The sequence below is a fragment of the Phyllostomus hastatus genome, unplaced genomic scaffold, assembly GCF_019186645.2.
Source record: "Phyllostomus hastatus isolate PE091 unplaced genomic scaffold, TTU_PhHast_1.1 phas_scaffold_216, whole genome shotgun sequence".
NCBI lineage: Eukaryota > Metazoa > Chordata > Mammalia > Chiroptera > Phyllostomidae > Phyllostomus > Phyllostomus hastatus.
Genome location: NW_025334018.1, coordinates 23,375,019 through 23,391,415, shown reverse-complemented (window position 1 = coordinate 23,391,415; position 16,397 = coordinate 23,375,019). Strand labels below are relative to the sequence as shown.

Here is a 16,397-nt window from a genome sequence, read left to right as displayed (position 1 = left end):
GGTTTGGTGAGGCGTGAATATTGAGTAACATGGGAGTCAATTGCCGGATGATGGAGCTTTCAAATTAGAAAAACTTCCTAAAGAATTGTTTTGTCAGTACCTATAGAAAGACCAAATTTTTTAAAAAAATTGGATACAAAAATATATAATAGCTAGCCCTGGCCGGTGTGGCTCAGTGGATTGAGTGCCTACCTGCAAACCAAAGAGTCTCCAGTTCAACTCCCAGCCAGGGCACATGTCTGGGGTGCAGGCTGGGTCCACAGTAGGGGGCGCTCGAGAGGCAACCACACACTGATGTTTCTCTCCCTCCCTCCCTTCCCTTCTCTGTAAAAATAAATAGTATCTTTTTTAAAATGACTTATATATATCGGCTAGCCTTAGGGACTCCTGAATGAGATGGAAGAACAGGAAAAACTTACAACGAAAGCCCGTAAGAACCCCCTCCTTGCAGACCTCGCTGTCTCCTGAGCACATTCCCAGGCCCCCGCCCAACAGTCAGGCTGTGCGCCGGCCAGAGGCCAGTGTGCCAGGCCTCCCGGAGGCAACTGCAGAAGCAGGCCAAAGCCCTCCCGTCACTACGGATCCCCAAACCTTGCCCGTAGCTCTCCAAGTGCTTGTAGGTGTTATAAAAGGTCAGGGTATGAGAAACGGGGCTGCCCTACACATCTCCATATCCTAAAAGAAGTTACATGTATGTTTTGGGCTTTAAAAATAGGTATAAAAAATGGAGGTGTGTTTTTCAAAAAGAAAGTTATAGAAGCTTTGAGGAAATGGAATCTCTGGAAAGGAATTTTATGTATCATCAGGAATGGCTAATATTAAAATCAATTTAATTAAATTAATGAGTTTTAAATATCAAAAGTAAGCTGGTACAAAATTAAAATCTGGTTTTCTCTTTCTTAAAAGGTCAAATTAAATCAAAGTTGGAATGACAGAAGAAAAAAAGAATTTTACCTTGTGTGGTCAAGTTGACTAAAATTAAATTGTTATATGCATTTTAAAATTAAGCTTTAATATCAGTATACTTATGTAAAAATGGAACTTAGTTTTTCATTACTGGAAGGACAAAGTTTTCTTGGACTATCAGTGTGCTCTTGATGGAAGGTTATAATTTTTTTTACCTTAACGTAACCTGCCCCCCAAAACACACAAAGAATTCTACATTTTGCCAAGATAATTTCCTGTGTTTATCAGATCTTTGGTTTTGTTCACACCTACATAGTTTTGTGTTCTTCCCTGTGCATTCGTTCTTACTTTGATCACATCTGTAAGTGCTGTCTCACGGTGGCCAGCAGTCCCACTGGAGTGTGTTTTATAACCTCTGTGCTGTGTTCCAGTCTCTGAAATATCTCAGAGGAGTTGTTCTTTCTCCATATAAGAAGATAAATGTTATGCTAATTAGGCTTATGTAGGTTACATGATATGGGAAGCACTGGAAAAAAATGAATAATTCTAAGCTTTCTTTATATTGTGTCTGTATGGGTACATATTATGTGTTTAGAAATTGTATAACATTCTTAAAATTCTGATATGTCCTTATGTTATCAGTTATAATGCCAACTGCCTCAAAATGTTATGCGTCACAGAAATATGCAAATTTCCTTGTCAATGGTAATAAATTGTCATCAGATCTCAATCATGGCCGTTTTTAACTTTTGTCATTTATTCGGTTCAAGTGTTGTGTTTAATGTTCCTGCAAAAGTAATTTATCTCCAGATCAATTCATGGAAATGAATCTAACGAGTGTTCTAGAATACGAATTTCTGGTAACTTCCTCCTCACACCGCTGACCTGGGTGAGAGAATTCACAGAACCCTCATGGAAAAATGGACGCACCCTCAACCTCACAAGAGCTCAAGATCAACGAGAATTAATTCCACGGGACTGAGTAAACTGAGGAAGATGACTATAATGTTATGCCTTTGTTCTTTGAAACATCGCTGGTTCTTTCTGTTTTCCAAATATTAAAACAGTCTGTTTTCTTTACCTATGACTTAACAGCGATTCGGCCGCGATGCTGGCCAAGACGGGTTGACTCTGTGGGCCACTTTCAGGGTACCTGCCGTTTGACGAGTGTCAAACCTCCCAGTCCATGCACACGAGATGCTTTTCCATTCACTTAAATCTTCTTTAATTTAACAGTATTTTGTGCTCTTCAGATCACAAACTTTGCTCACTAGGGAGAGTCTGCCGGCCCCACGACCTCAGGGGTCTCCCATCCGCTCACAGGCGGGTGAGCGCCTCGTCTTTCGCCCACTCCTGCACGTCTGCTCGGCTGAAGATGAGGAAGACGACCAGCCCGGGGAGGTTGATGGCAGCCGAGAGCAAGAAGATATTTCTCCAGCCAGACTCTGCATCCTGCAGACAGGAACTACAGGTTACTGATGGTCTTCAAGCCCCTGTCCCTCCTGGCTCAGAAAGGCGGTGGCACCTGTCCTCTGGCCACCCCCCCAGCTCCGTCGCAGGCCATGTGGGCATCCGGGTTGTCCCTGGGACAGGCAGGTACGTCCAGTGTGCTGGCTGTCCCCTCTGCTGGGGCGTCTCACCGAGTCCTTCCCAGACCACCCAGTTTAAAACGGAATCCCACCCCTCTTGTGGGCCTTATTTCCTTCTCCTGCTTTACTCTTCTAACAGTTACCACCCCTCACTGGACCATCCACATTACGAATTTCATTCCTGTCCCATCAGCTTCTTTTCTACAATCCAGGCTTCAAAGGGCAGGGAGTCTTGTTACATTCACCGAGGGCGGCATTGATGCATATTTGCAAAATGAATGAACGAATGAATGAGTGACCGGGGAGACAAGGTCAGCTTGAGGGTTTCCCTTTTAAACAACCATTCCCTGACCGCCTGCTCCTTGGGAACTGAAGCTTCAAGTGACAAAGGACGTGATGTCCAAAGAATACCGTTCCCTGTCAGCCTCCCTCTTCCGGACCTACTGGCGGAAAACCGCAGGGACCTTGAAGAATGGGAATGTCCTCACGTCTCTCATCACCCGCAGACTCTGAGGAAGTGCTAAGGCGCCTGTTGAATTGGTTCTGACAGCTTTAAACGTGTCTCCCAGGACGGGAGGCTGTTCAGGTGTGAAGGCAGCGTGTAAGCAAGGCCAGTCGGGGGGTCTCTGCAGGGACGCGGTGGCCGCACAGGAGGAGGCGGCTGCCCCTTCCCTCCGCCTCCGCTCAGCCTCTAGCTCACTCGCTCTGTGTGCATTGGCTGGGCTCCTACACGGGGGACCGCCTCTCTCCAGGCTCCTCGGAACCTTCCAGGTGTCAGGAAATCCCCCTCGTGCCCGAGCGAACCACCGCGGTCGGCCACTCTCCACGAGGGATGTGTGCTGTCGCTCCGGCACTCATAAGACCCAGCGTTCTCCCTCACCCCACACCCCAGACCCCAGACCCCAGACGTGGGGGTGCTCGGGCTTCCGGCCTCAGGCTGAGCCTCCTGGAGGAGGGAACCAAGAGCCCCCTTGCTCTAGCTTCTGCCTGGCGCCCTCTGGAGGCCGCCTTGGGGATACTTTCATCAGAGTGTCTGCTCACCTGGCTGATGAAAAATCCAGAAACGGTGGGAGCGATGACTCCTGACAGACTAGTAAAGATCTGTGACAACCCCTTGAGAAAGCCAGAGTACCTGAAAGAGCGAGAGCGAGAGCGAGAGCGAGAGCGAGAGCGAGAGCGAGAGAGAGAGAGAGAGAGAGAGAGAGAGACGGGTCCCAGTATAAGCACAGGTTCCTCTCAGCTGACCCACTGAAGTCCTCTGCCTGTCTCCAGGGTGGCCTGGACTTGCGCTGACACTTTATCACACCTGAGTGAGACGGACTAGCAGGTGCTTGCTGTCACCCCATGCAAAAGTCTGAGACCCCCAAGAAGTGAGCTGTTCTAAACAGTCAGTGCTGTTTATACAAAGTATGTACACGGATGGTTTAAACTAGGTTGTATGTTCTCTTGGCTTCTGCTATGACATCTGACCTGGCAGCCTTCTTTGAGGGGATACAAGATCCCTCCCTGGGTGAGATGCCGGCTCCCTGGAGATGAGCGGCCTCCCACACAGCTAATGAGTTCGGTAGTTGAGGATGGAGTGTGCCCGCGGACTGGGAGAGACCCCGAGCCACCGGGAAGTCGTGCTCGCCTCTGACGCGGACCTGCACCAGGGCTGAACGTTGCTCGTGCCACGCGGTGCCCTTCAGCCTACTGAACCCCAGAGGGGCGCGCCCTGCAGAGTGACCCCACCCTGGGGACTGCTGTGTCCCAGCAGAGAGGCGTGGCCGCGTGGCGCCTGCCGCCTCCTTTGCCTGGAAGGGCTACGTCCTCAACAGCTGACGAGCTTTGGGCCCTTGCAGGAGTCCCGGGGAAGTAAGGTGGTACCAACATGTCCTGTGACCTGATCCCCCTGCCGCTCCCAGGGTGACCCGTGGTCAGAGCAGGTTTGGGAACGCCGGACCTGGACTGAGCTTCTACGGTGACGCCGAGGCAAGGGGGTCCTTACCGAGGGGCAATGTCCATGAAGTTGACAAGGGCTCCCACTTGGCAGAGGCTGCCGGGGACGACACTCAGCACCAGGAAGGCCAGGGCGACGCCGCGGCTGCCGCTGACCCAGGACAGGAGCACGGAGAACACGCTCGAGAAGAGGACCCCTGGGCAGGAAGACAGGCAGAGATGAGCGGCTGCCCGAGCTTCCCCCCCCCCACCCTGGCGCCCCCACGCTTGTCCTCACCGATGGCCGTGAACAGCCTCCTGATGACGAGGATGGGGAGGACCTTTCTGGAGAGCAGCAGGTCGGCCAGCAGGCCTCCGAGGATGGTGCAGACGAAGATGGCAGCCATCACCAGGGCCGACAGGAACCCGCTCTGAGGACCAGAGCAGAAGTGAGGCGTGTCCCCTCCCCCGCGAGACACAGACCGGCCCCGGGGGCCCTGGCTACGCCACGGCCTTTCCTTTCCTTATCGACACCCGCCTGCAATACAAACTCCCCGCCAGTGGACGGATCAGCATAATTTCCGGAGAAAAACGGGCATGCAGTCCAGTTTGGGAGAAAAACGAGGAATGGCTGCCCCCCCGTCCGTGCACAAAGTCCCCTGGAAGCGGCTGCCCACAGGAGGGGCGCCCAGCAGGGACACACAGGCCACGCGCAGAGGAACAAGAAGGGAAGCAAGCGGCTCCGGAACGTATCGAAACGTCTTCCGCTTCCTGCTAGCACAAGCACCGCGAGACTTCTTTGTCCGCGGGTCGGACGGGCGAGGACCGGCGTCTCCCCGCGGATCGCGGGGCGCTGGGGGCACCGGGTACGTGCGCTGTGCGCGGTGACGTAAACTCGAACATCCTTGCGGCGCTGCCCCGCCCCGCCCCCCCCCCCAGGCCCAGATGTGCAGACAGAAATAGTTGCACAAAGGAGGGACAAAGCTCGGAAACCACCCTCGCACGCCCGGTGACCTTTCCGCCGCTCCCTGGCGTGCGAGCACCCCGCGGTCTAGCGAGTAAAGAACAGCTGCGCGTACACGTCCTCTTTTGTGTAAAGGAACAAAAGTTGGGAAAATAAAAGCACGCCCTTGTGTGGGCTGGCATTCCCCTCAATGGCTGAAAGCATGAGAATTTAATAAAAAGAGTGCTCTCTCTGAGGAGTGGGCTGGGAGACTGGGCAGATGGGGGATGGGCAGCGGAGGAAGACTCCTCACTCTTTTCCTTGTTGTGTAGTTGTTTTAAACGCTGAGCTCTGTCCTTCTCGAGTCAAGCTCTGAATTAAAAAGGAAAGGGAGACCAGTGGAAGGACCCAACAGTCCCCTGGGCCGAGCTGTTCGTTTTACCGAGGAGAAGACCCCATGCCGTCTCGGGGATGGGTCATCGTGAGAAGCACACGGAGCTCAAGGGACCTGGGTCTGGGCTTCCTGAGCTGCAGACACCGGGTGTCAACTCGTCTCTCTGATCGCTCTCCCGTCACTCCTCCTTGTGTGGCCTCTGAATTTGGGGAGTCTGCCCAGCTTCCCCCCCACACCCGTTCTGACCCCCTGGCCTGCGGCCTGCTCCTGGACCACCCCCCACCCTTGGGAAGGCGCCCACCCACCTGGCCCTGGGCCTTCCGCCCAGCCCCTGCCGCCTTTGCCTGCGTGTGTCTCAGACTCTGACCTCTGCCGAGGTCATCGTCTGATCCGGCTGGTCGGCTGTCACCAGGGGAGGCCAGTTAATATGAGAACACTGCTGTTTGAGTACAAAGGTGAGAATGTGGCAATGATGCGGTGATCAGCGAACTGTCGCTGGTGTTGTCTCTGACACTTTTAAGACATCCATCTGCTCAGAGCCGAAAGGCGCCCGCCAGCCAGTCGCACAGACCATGTGATTTGTGCGGAAGCCGCGGGCCTGCGAATCTCTGCACCCCGCTCTCTCCAGGTCAGACTGGAACCCCGGGGTTTTGAAAGAACACTCCCCATGTGTTTTTGCTGTCGGTCCCATAGGGGATGACACACACTCCTTGACAGTGTGTGTCTGTGATTCTGTCACAGCCTGAATGTGTCCTGTTAGGTCTTTGTCCTTTGTGCCACCCGCAGAGTGTCCCATTTGCAAATGCTGATTGGGTTCGACATAGAATGTTTTCATGGGTCCCTCGAAAATCTTTGACATCAGTCCTGGCTGGCGTAGCTCAGTGGATGGAGCGCAGGCTGGGAACCAAAGTGTCCCAGGTTTGATTCCCAGCCAGGGTACATGCCTGGGTTGCAGGCCAGAACCCCCAGCAACCACACATTGATGTCTCTCTCTCTCTCTATCTCCCTCCCTTCCATCCCTAAAAATAAATAAATAAAATCTTTTAAAAAAATCTGTGACATCTTTTGAATGTCCAGCTGACCTGGGACCACCCACCCCAATGCTCAGGAGGCCACACGGACATGAATCGGAATTCAAGCGAACCTAGTTGCCTTTTGTACTTGAAAGTTCGGGCCTAATGCCCTGATTTGGTGACAAGAAGAGAGAGAGGAGCCCTGGCCAGTGTGGATGCTGCAAAGCGAAAGGTCACCAATTCGGTTCCCAGTCACATGCCTGGGTTGTGGGTTGGGTCCCTGGTCAGGGTGCGCATGAGAGGCCAGCCGTCGATACTTCTCTCCCTCTCCTTCCCCCTCCCTCCCTCCTCTAAAAATGTACATGACGAGGCGTTTTGAGAGAACAGGTGGGCTCTCGAGACTTACATCCTTGAGGTCGATGGCAAGCACAGAGTGGAGGTAGGTCGGTAAGTACGCCACCACGATACTGAAATGCCACCACACGCTGAAGTGAGACACCAGAATGCTCCAGAGAGGAAGGGATTTCATCATCGCCTTAATGGGAAGAGACCGATATGGCACACGTTCCTAAAAAAAAAAAAAACAAAAAAGCAAACCAGACATCAGTGTCCCCACCAGAGACACTCTCCCTCCCAGACACCCACAGAGACTCGAGGAGGGGGCGCAGAGGGCCCCGAGGCACCTGCTGAGCCAGCGAGTGCACGATGTGGTCCCTCTCTCGGGCACTGATGAACGGGTGGTGCTCGGGGTCGTCGTACACCAGAGGGAACCAGAGACACAGGCAGGCGCAGCCGATCCCACCTGCAAGAGGTCCCAGTGGCACCAGGCTCAGATCAGAGACGGTCCCCGTGGTTGACAGGAGACTGGCCCCCCGGCCCCTCCCTGCGGCTGCACCCTGTGCGGGCCGGTCACAGGTGGACGGCACGTCCCCACCGCTTGACTTTGGCCTTGGTCGCATCCCTTGCGTTGGCCAATGACGTGGGGGAAGTTCAGAGTGTAGTGTGTTTGCCCCGTGTGGTCGAAAGTGCCCCCGTGGTCGGAGTGCCGGTCAGGGGCCCCCTGCTGGGCAGGCTTCTGCCAGTGCCCCCCCCCCACTGCAGTGATGTCTGTCTGTCCCACGTCTGTCTCCTGCACTGGAGAGCCAGCCGCAGCCCGATCGCCAGGATGGCGTGCGGACACGGAGCGAGGCGCGCTCCTTCCCGGGCAGAGACCGGCCACCCGGGGCCAGGCAGTTTGTCAGGCTGTGAGACCAGCAGAACCCAAACACCATCTTGCCACCAAGGAACTTAAAATCGCTCGGGAAGGGCCGGGTAGGAAAATTCGCATGGCGGCACCCTCAGTGGGGAGGATGTTCTCGTGGACCCCACAGTGTCTAGAGACGCTGCAGCTCGCATGAACTGCTCGCTGCTTCCCAAAAGCCTGTGCACGGCGAGTCCGCCCCTCCTCCTGGACGACCTGCGTGCCCAGCCCTGTGGCCGTTTCCGTGACGGCGCCTCTGAGGGTCAGAGCGCTGCGGTCAGCCATCCGTCCACGTGCGCGGCACGGGGACACTTGATCTACGCGCATGATCCGGGGATGAAAGCCCCCAGCGGACTCAGGCCCCCCGGGGTCAGGCGCTTCGCGGACGGGCTTTCTGAGACAGTTCCGGAGTCGAGCAGACACAGTCACCAGCCGGAAGCCACTGGGGGGCCCAGTCCACGAGGGGAGGGCGTGGTGCGCTGCCTCCGGAGCCTGTCTGTGCGGGGTGCCCGGCCCTGAGCCTCGTGGGCCGCCCCTTCCCGCAGCCTCCGCTCCCTGCCCCGAGCAGCACTTTCCCCGTGATGAAGCCACGCCCCCACAGTCGTCTTCTCAGAGTAACCGTAAGAGAAATGCAAAAGACGCTACCAAATCAATAAGCGTATCTAACAAGAGGATCGCGCCACGGTAACGTTTTCAGCAGCTCAGGAGGGAAATGCCCCCGGCACCCGCTGTGGGTTCAGCCTGACACGGGCGGGTGGGTGTCAGGCCGCGAGCCTGGGCCGTCCTGTTGCAAAGTTCACAGCAGCCCAGCTCTGCACCCGGTCAACTCCGGCCCCGTCGGGATGCGGTTCATCGCAGGTGGCTCGTGGCACCGAAACGCTGTCCGGGCCTCGCTGCCAGAACACCCGGCTCCGAGGTGCGGGAAGCAGACACTCACCCGAGATGTAGAAGATGGAAGGCCACCCGAGGGTCTCACAGAGGAACCCGCCGACCAAGAGGATAGAGAAGGCCCCCAGCATTCCGCCTGCGCACGGGGTGAGAAGGTCCCGGTCAGGCGTGGGCCCCCGCGTGCGCCCCGCCGACAGACCCCCACCCCCACCCCGGCGCTGAGACGGCAGCTCCGGGCTGCGACCCGCACTCCCAAGGGCCAGTCCTGCCCCTTCCCTCAGTCGCTGGGGACCATGGGCACCTCACTAGTCTATCTGTCTCCATTTGCCTTACAGCTTTCAGATAAATTAGCGCAGGCAAAGCACTCACAAGGACTGTGCTGCCCAGTTAGGGAGCAGTTACGGTCGAGAAGGAGAGGTTAGGGCAGTGCTCTCGAGCCGGGACACAGAGGACTGGGGCGTGTGTGCTGCTTCTGGTGACAGGCCACCCCGGGCACTCGTGGGCAGCACGCACACGGGGACGGTGATGGTGTCGATACCTGAGATACTGAAGATGATGAGCTGGTTCCTTTCCAGCGGGGGAGCCCATTTCAGCCAGATCTCGTACTGACTTGTCACAACAACGATCTGAAAAGGAGGCGTTCCGCTCTTGGCTCTCTGACGCATTTCAGGGCCAAACCGCGCCGGTGCTTAGAGAATGAATACCTCGGTACCTGGGCCACGCCTTGGACCACCCGGAGGGCGATGAGCAAGGCCGCCCCGGCGTCGGCCGCACATGGGGTGAGGAGGCTCAGGATGGAGGAGGCACACAGGCCAGCCCCGATCAAGTGCTTGGCTGCAAAGAGTCCAGCCACGTAGCCACTGGGGAGCGAGGTCAAGAACGAGCCGTAGTTGAGGGCGCTGAGGATGACCCCCTGGATGTCCGGACCCCAGTCGTACACGGGCTCCTAGGTGACAGAGAGACCGCCACTGTTAGTCTTTGACTAGGGAGGTGAGAATTTTACTGTGAAGACTCGAGAGGCTAAAATAAAAAATAATAATAATAATAACAATAATAAAAAGACGCTTCTCTTCTCTTTTGCTCTCTCGCCAGTTCCCCAACCTCTCAGTCCCCGGTCACACAGTGAGCTGCCCGGCCGACGCGGAAGAGAGCCGACGCGGAAGAGAGCCGCGGAGAGCGAAAGCACCACGGGCGAGGAAGAGAGCGAGCGGAGGGGCAAAGGGAAAGTAGACATGGATCCGTTCAACGTGTTGCGTGGTCACGGATGCACGTCTCCTGGCGGTGAGCTCCGCTCCCTCCGTTCTAGCTCAGTCCCGGGTCCCACTCACAGACACGACAGGAGGGGACAATCTCCTTAGCCGCTTAGTACGTTCTTGTGACATGCACTAAGAGCCTTCGTGGCCACACCGCCTGAGTCACAGCAAGGCCCAGTGTCGCGCCACACTCACCGCCGCCCAAGGCCCCGGGAGGGTTCCGTTGCAGGCGTCTCGGGCATCAGACGCGTTGGCCGGGCAGGGCGGGACAGAGCCGTTCACCATCGCGGGCATGGTGACGCTCAAGTTCACATTTTGGATATACATGGCGAAATTACAAAATTGTAAGATGAGGGCGAGCCCGTGTCGGACCGAACAAAAGCCTGAGACGAGAAGAAGACACAAAAGGTCTTAAAATCAGGGAGCTCTTCTCCCCTCCCTGCTTCCCGAGCCCGGGAGAGAGAGGACGGGAGTGCGCCGGTGAGGCCGCAGGACAGCGAGAGCGGACGCAGCAGCGTTCAGCACACGCCCGTGTCCCCGGCAGGCGGGGGGCCCTCGCCGCCCGCAGAGCCAGTGCCGAGGTGGAGACTGAAGCGTGGGAGCCGGGGTGGGAGCGGGGAGCCCCGGGCAGGCGGTTCCCAGGCAGGGCTGCGGGCTGCGCTGGTAAGCGTGGGGACGGGAAGAGGTGGACTGGGAGAGGGTCGCGGCCAGGAGCAGTGGTGGACTGCCCACGGACCGAGCGTGGGACAGAGAAGGCATGGAATGCAGCTCCCTCCCACGTGCCCTGCTGGCACGTGGCTTTCGGTGGCCTTTATCACCAGGGGACAGTGCGGGTGAGCATGTCTGGGGGCTGGCCAGAGCGGAGGCTTGAACGGGAGGCGAGGGGGGAGGACAGAAGTTCTTAAACAGCATCTGGACACTGTCGCCTGGGCTCGGACGGCACGTGCCAGAAGTGCACACAATGGTGGCCAGGCAGACCGCCCTGGCCTGAACCCTAGCCACCTGCCCCTGAGCCTGGCTGACTCCGGTGAGTTATCTAATGGCTCTCGGCGCCAGTCCTCGCTCCTGTGACGTGGTGACAATGTCAGTGGCACCTTTGCTGAGGGGCTGTTGTGAGCGGGACAGAGGGTGGGAGGCAGGAATGGCAGCTGGCGCCTGCCCGGTGTGCAGCACGAGCCAGGCATTGTCCTAAACGGTGTGCACGCCACGACTGATCTCATCCCCGTGGGAACCCTAAGACCTCGGCCCTGGGACTGTCACTTCATTTTCACAAACAACGAAACTGAGGCCCAGAAAGTGAGTCACTCGCCCAGGGCCACACTGCTCAGAACCGAGTCAAGACCGCGGACTCCGACAGTGCGACGTCTCGTGGGAAGCTTGGGCGCAGAAATGCTCTGCGCGGCTGTTTTGAGAGAGAAGGAGCTAAGACAGGAGAACCTGGCCAACGGCAGAGCCCGGGAGACTCCTAGACATTTAGAAATGAACGTGACCTTAGAGACACAGGGTCGGGCTTTTCCAGTTCGCAGAGAAGACACTGAGGACATTCTCTCCAGCTCAGACGGTCACCAGCTAACTGCCACGTGAGAGGTGGGATGCACGGGCCCCGCTCTGCTGTGAGGGGAGGGGGAGGGGAACCCCGTTTCCCTTAAGACCTGCTCACTTCCCACAGACACACAGGCTAAAATGCTCGCTCTTACAAAGTATTCCGTCTTGGTTTGTGTTGTCCTTCCAAAGGGCATTGTCTTATGAAAAGCCGACCTCCTGGAGAAAACTAATGCCTTCGAACCAGAGAAAAGCCAAGTTGGATCGCACATTTTCTGCAGCGTCTGCTCTGACCTTTTTCCTCCAGCTATAGATAAGGTCTTCACACCTGCTTTATGTGACTTGCAGGTTTATTGCAAGAGGCGAAATAATTCTCAGGGAACATTCTCGAAAGCTATATAGAATTCTTGGCAATTGGTGGCCACAAGAAGATGCCGTGGGGTGTCCAGCCTTTTGGCGTCTCTAGGCCACACTGGAAGAAGCAGCGTTGTCTTGGGCCACACATTAAATGCTTTGTGACATGTCATCACAAAAACAATGTCATGCTGTTCTAAGCAAATTTACGATCTTGTGATGGGCCGCATTCACGGCCATCGAGGTCTGCAGGTCGGACTCCCCTGTGAGGGCGCCGAGGGGACCGGCACCCAGGTCCACCCACGACCGGGGCGTGGGGGCTTTACCTTTGCACGAGGCTGACGTCACGTGCACGTCGGCGTCTCCAGAACGATCGCCCCCGGCGGCCGTGGCTTCTGCCCCGGTGGACATCTGGCCCTTCCCTCCGGGGTCCAGACGTTACCTGCTGAAAGAAAGAGCGTGCAAGCACGTGCAGACAAGGAGAGAACCCCGTAGCCTATGGGCCCGGCCCCAGGCCTTCTGAGAACGTGGAGGAAAAGTCTGGTAAGAAAAGCGCCTGGTCCCAGGGTCCAGGAGACCTGGCTTGTCGCCCAGACTGGTCACTAGCCGACTGTGTGGCCTTGGCAGGCGGCCCCGAGGGCTTTGGTTCCTGCTTCTCCGAAAGGAGGGGCCTGGCCTGGGCTGCCTGCGATGCTCTTTCTGTCCTGCACGCTCCTCGCTCGCCTGGCAGTGCTGGGGACCGGGCGCTGAAACGTGGCCGTCGTCCTCGACGTTGCCACCGGAAGAAAACTGTGTTTTAAATACCTAGAAAAGCCAACAGAAAGACAAGAAACAGCTTCTTAAATGCAGAGCTGCGAAGAGAGGAGGAGAGACCCCCCCCCCGGTGACGGCTGAAGGACCCAGGTCTCACTCAACTGCCCCCTCGTGACGCAGGAGGGCGGAAGCCAGCTTTCTGGTCCCAGAGGGCTGGCGCGACGCCAGCCTCCTCCACCCACGTCGGCGTTGCCCCCCTCCGGCCTCCGCGGCCCCCCCTCCACCGCTCTGGAGCAGCCTCTGGGAAGGTCACGAGAGGAAAAGAGGGAGGGGGGCGGCGGCCTTTGCTGTGAAGGAACTCAGAGGAGCGGTGGCCACAACGGTCAACTGGCATCACACAAAGAGGGCGGCCACTGCGCCATGCCCGCTCGGCCTGGCTGTGGGAGGAAGCTTCGGCCCAGCTGTGGGGTCGGGGGCCGGGTGACGAGGAGGGAGTGGCTGTGAGCGGGGCCTTCCCGGCGCAGCGGCCAGCGTCCACCAACACAGCCGGGTGAGCAGGCTGATGGTGGGGGGCGTCCCAGCGGTGGTGAGGGGCCACACCAGGCAGGGCCCAGGCCGGGCAAGGAGATGTGATTTACCCAGACTGCACGGGGTGCGTGCTCGTAGCAGACAGGACAGGGGACGGGGGACCAAGGAAGGGGCTGCGGCGTCCAGCTGTGCGGAAGACGGGGTCTGTGCTGCGCACGGAGCAGGGGACCAGACTCGGGTCTCCTTGGAGACAGAACCAAGAAGAACTGCTGGTGAGGTGGATGCAGGGACATGGGGGGAGTCATCAGGGCTCTCTAGACTGGTGGCGTGAGCGGATGAGGGAATGGGGCTGTTCTTGGCGGGGAGGAAAGGGGTGGGAGGAGAGCGGGCTTCCAGAAGGAAAGCAGGAATTTCGTCTGGGACGGCTGGGTTTGAGATGCGCATTAGACCCAGAAGGGGAGGTGGCCGCGGAGACACTGTGTGTGCATCCGGAGCTGCCCGGGATGGAGGGCCCGGGGGGAACCCCCAATCTGAACGCTGTCCGCCTCGCCTGTTTCCTTACACGCCAGGTGAAGGAGGGGGAACCACTAAAGACACAGGGCCAGCCACTCCCACATCCACCTCCCATCCATCTTTGCGGCCGAGACAGGCTGTGTGCCCCCGCCCCCCCACCCCCGCATGGACACACCCCCGACTTCTCCCCTCGCTGCGTCTCCGCCGGGGTCTCCACCGGAAGGCGTCCCGCGGGGCTGCCAACAGCGCGCGCACGTGCTGCCTCTACCTGATCCCAGCCCCGGGCATTTCTGCCTGAGAGCGGCTGCTCGGGCTCCACGCGCAGCCCCAAACCCGTCCTCCGCCCCAGCTCCGGCCGTGCGGCTCGGTCGACTAGGGCTTCGTCCGACAAACCGGAAGACTGCAGGTTCGGTCCCCGGTCAGCACACATACCTAGGCTGTGGGTTCGATCCCCGGTCCGAGTGCGTACAAGAGGCAACTGATGGATGCTTCTCTCTCACATTGATGTTCTCCTTCTCTCTCTCTCTTCTTCTCTCTCTAAAATCAGTTTAGAAAAACATATCGTCAGGTAAGAGTTAAAAACAAAGTCCTCTGCCCCAGACTCTTCACTCATTAATTACTTCCCAGAGCCATGGAGTGGGAAGGTCAGATCTGTGTTGACCTTTCAGCCAGGATGGGACTCTTCCTCTGCCAGAATCGGCCTTGGCCTTCACTGCTCAGCAGAGCTGTGCTCAGGGTTTAAAAGTACAGTTATGGATAACGCCGCCCACCAGGCCGGGTCCACTATGTGGTGTGAGCCTCAAGCTGCAGCTCATCTAGTCTCAGTCCAACGTTGGGGCGACAGTCGCCCTAGAAAGTAGGGTTTGAAACGGCTGCTTTGCCTGCAGCCGCCTCAGGTAACTCCGGCAACCTGCTGCCCCCCTTTCGGGTTTTGTTCCCTGGAATTCTGGGCTCCTGCTTCCTTTAGAAAAAGGCCACATCCTCTCTGGCTTTTCAGAAGTATTTCAGGAAAGAGGCGCTCCTTCCCCACCCCCACAGTCCCTGCCCCAAACCCGCAAATGAGGCCGCTGTCCGTGGGGAAGAGACCCCGTCCCAGCGGCGGGCACAGGGCACGGAGGGCCGGGGGGCGGAAGGCTGACCTGAGGGAGACGGAGTGCAGCGTCCTCATTCCTCCCTCCCGCAAACACCCCCCTGAGCTTCCTAAATTTTTAAATCCCAAGGGGTAAATGATTGCCCCAAACCTTTAGCCTCGTTGTTGCAAAATGGGTAGACTTTATTGGCTCAGTGGTTTAACTTTAACTCCACTTTTGGGATTTCATTAACAGGTAGACCCAGCTCCTTGCATCTTCCTCACGCTTCAGGCCCAGAAGAGGTCACTCACCTCCTCCCTGACCGTCCGTCCACGGCATCGGGGTCCCTTCCCGTGGGAACCTGACGGGGCACCCACGCTGCTGATGGCCCTGCCACCTGCGGGGTCCCTCGGGGTCAGTGCACTCTCCGTCGGGGGGGGCGCGCCTTGTCCTGCCTTCACCCCCTCCTGTTGCACGGACTGCCCCCTCCACGGGGCGGAGACCTGACCCAGGCCAGTCACCGTGCGGGACCGCTGTGGCTTTCTGACTGCAGCTGTTTGTTTGCTCAAAGCCCTGAGTTTTCCGTGAGAATCGACACTTCGTGATTCCAGTCCTTGTGGCACAAAGCCTGTCGGAAGGCCCATGCTTGCTCGCGTCTGCGTCCTCGCCTCTGAGTCCCTCCTGAGCCCGCTCACGGCACACAGAGCACGGTAGAGGCGCCCCTGCCCTCTGCGCTGCCACACGCACTTCCCAGGCCCTTCTGCCCATGCCTGACGGCTGTCACCACGCACTCCTCAGCGTCCTGCACACTTGCCACACGCCGTTCAGGCCCGGTCGCTCTCGTGCCTCATCAGCGGGTCTTTCTGAGCCTCAGCTGATCCCTCATCTTCTCTGTAGCGTCTCATGCGGGTGTACCCAGCACTCCGTCCTTGAACTTCCTCCCCGCCTAGGCTCTCTCCCGAGCCGGACCCATGTGGCTCCCTTTCCTCGCTTGCGCTTCCCCTGGGCTCTGGACTTCGGGCCTTCAGCCACCCTCACCTGTGGCTGAGGCGGGACGTCCAGCATGTTCTCTGGGTGTAAATGCCGCACGGACTTCTCAGCCCCCTACGCTCACGCCCGCGTCCCAAGGCCGTCTGGAAGGTCTCCACGATCTCCTTCAGTCTCAGGCAAGACCTGTTCCTGCTGCCGGCCCCCTCTTTTATTAAGAGAGATTTTCACTCCTTAGTACCCAGCTCCTCCCGTCTCCAGTTCCTTGATTTAATAAGTCTTGATATTAAACTCTCCCTATTCAGGTAACCCTGGTGCGTTGCTCTGGATCTGACTGCCTGGTACAGACGTAAGACTCGTCTCCCTGAGTGTTATTGAATATCGGCCATTTGAGTCGTAGTTCATCCTTGCGCGCTGAGTATGCCACGGTCTGCCGGAGCGGACTTGCAATGACTCAGGTGCGAAATAGGCCACTCACTTGGCACAGTTTCGAGCCAACGTCTCCTC

The 16,397-nt window shown here is 57.6% G+C and overlaps 1 protein-coding gene across 7 annotated transcripts; it reads right to left on the bottom strand.

Moving 5' to 3' along the window:
• Positions 1-991: 991 nt before the first annotated feature.
• Positions 992-14,462, bottom strand: SLC17A4 (solute carrier family 17 member 4). 7 transcript variants are annotated; one of them, XM_045816919.1, is made up of 13 exons: positions 14,266-14,462; positions 13,431-13,563; positions 12,366-12,843; positions 10,339-10,526; positions 9,603-9,836; positions 9,429-9,516; positions 8,940-9,026; positions 7,446-7,564; positions 7,169-7,330; positions 4,711-4,843; positions 4,483-4,630; positions 3,537-3,627; positions 992-2,358 (listed from the first exon to the last, which is right to left on the bottom strand). In XM_045816919.1, the coding sequence occupies exons 3-13, from the start codon at positions 12,448-12,450 to the stop codon at positions 2,224-2,226; spliced, it is 1,470 nt and encodes a 489-aa protein (XP_045672875.1). In that variant the 5' UTR covers positions 12,451-12,843; positions 13,431-13,563; positions 14,266-14,462; the 3' UTR covers positions 992-2,223. The 7 variants fall into 7 exon arrangements, with proteins under 7 accessions (XP_045672875.1, XP_045672878.1, XP_045672876.1 ...); XM_045816922.1 differs by lacking the exon at positions 13,431-13,563 and having other exon boundaries at positions 12,366-12,484; positions 12,618-12,843; XM_045816920.1 differs by lacking the exon at positions 13,431-13,563 and having other exon boundaries at positions 12,366-12,481; positions 12,618-12,843.
• Between the last annotated feature and the right edge of the window lie 1,935 nt (positions 14,463-16,397).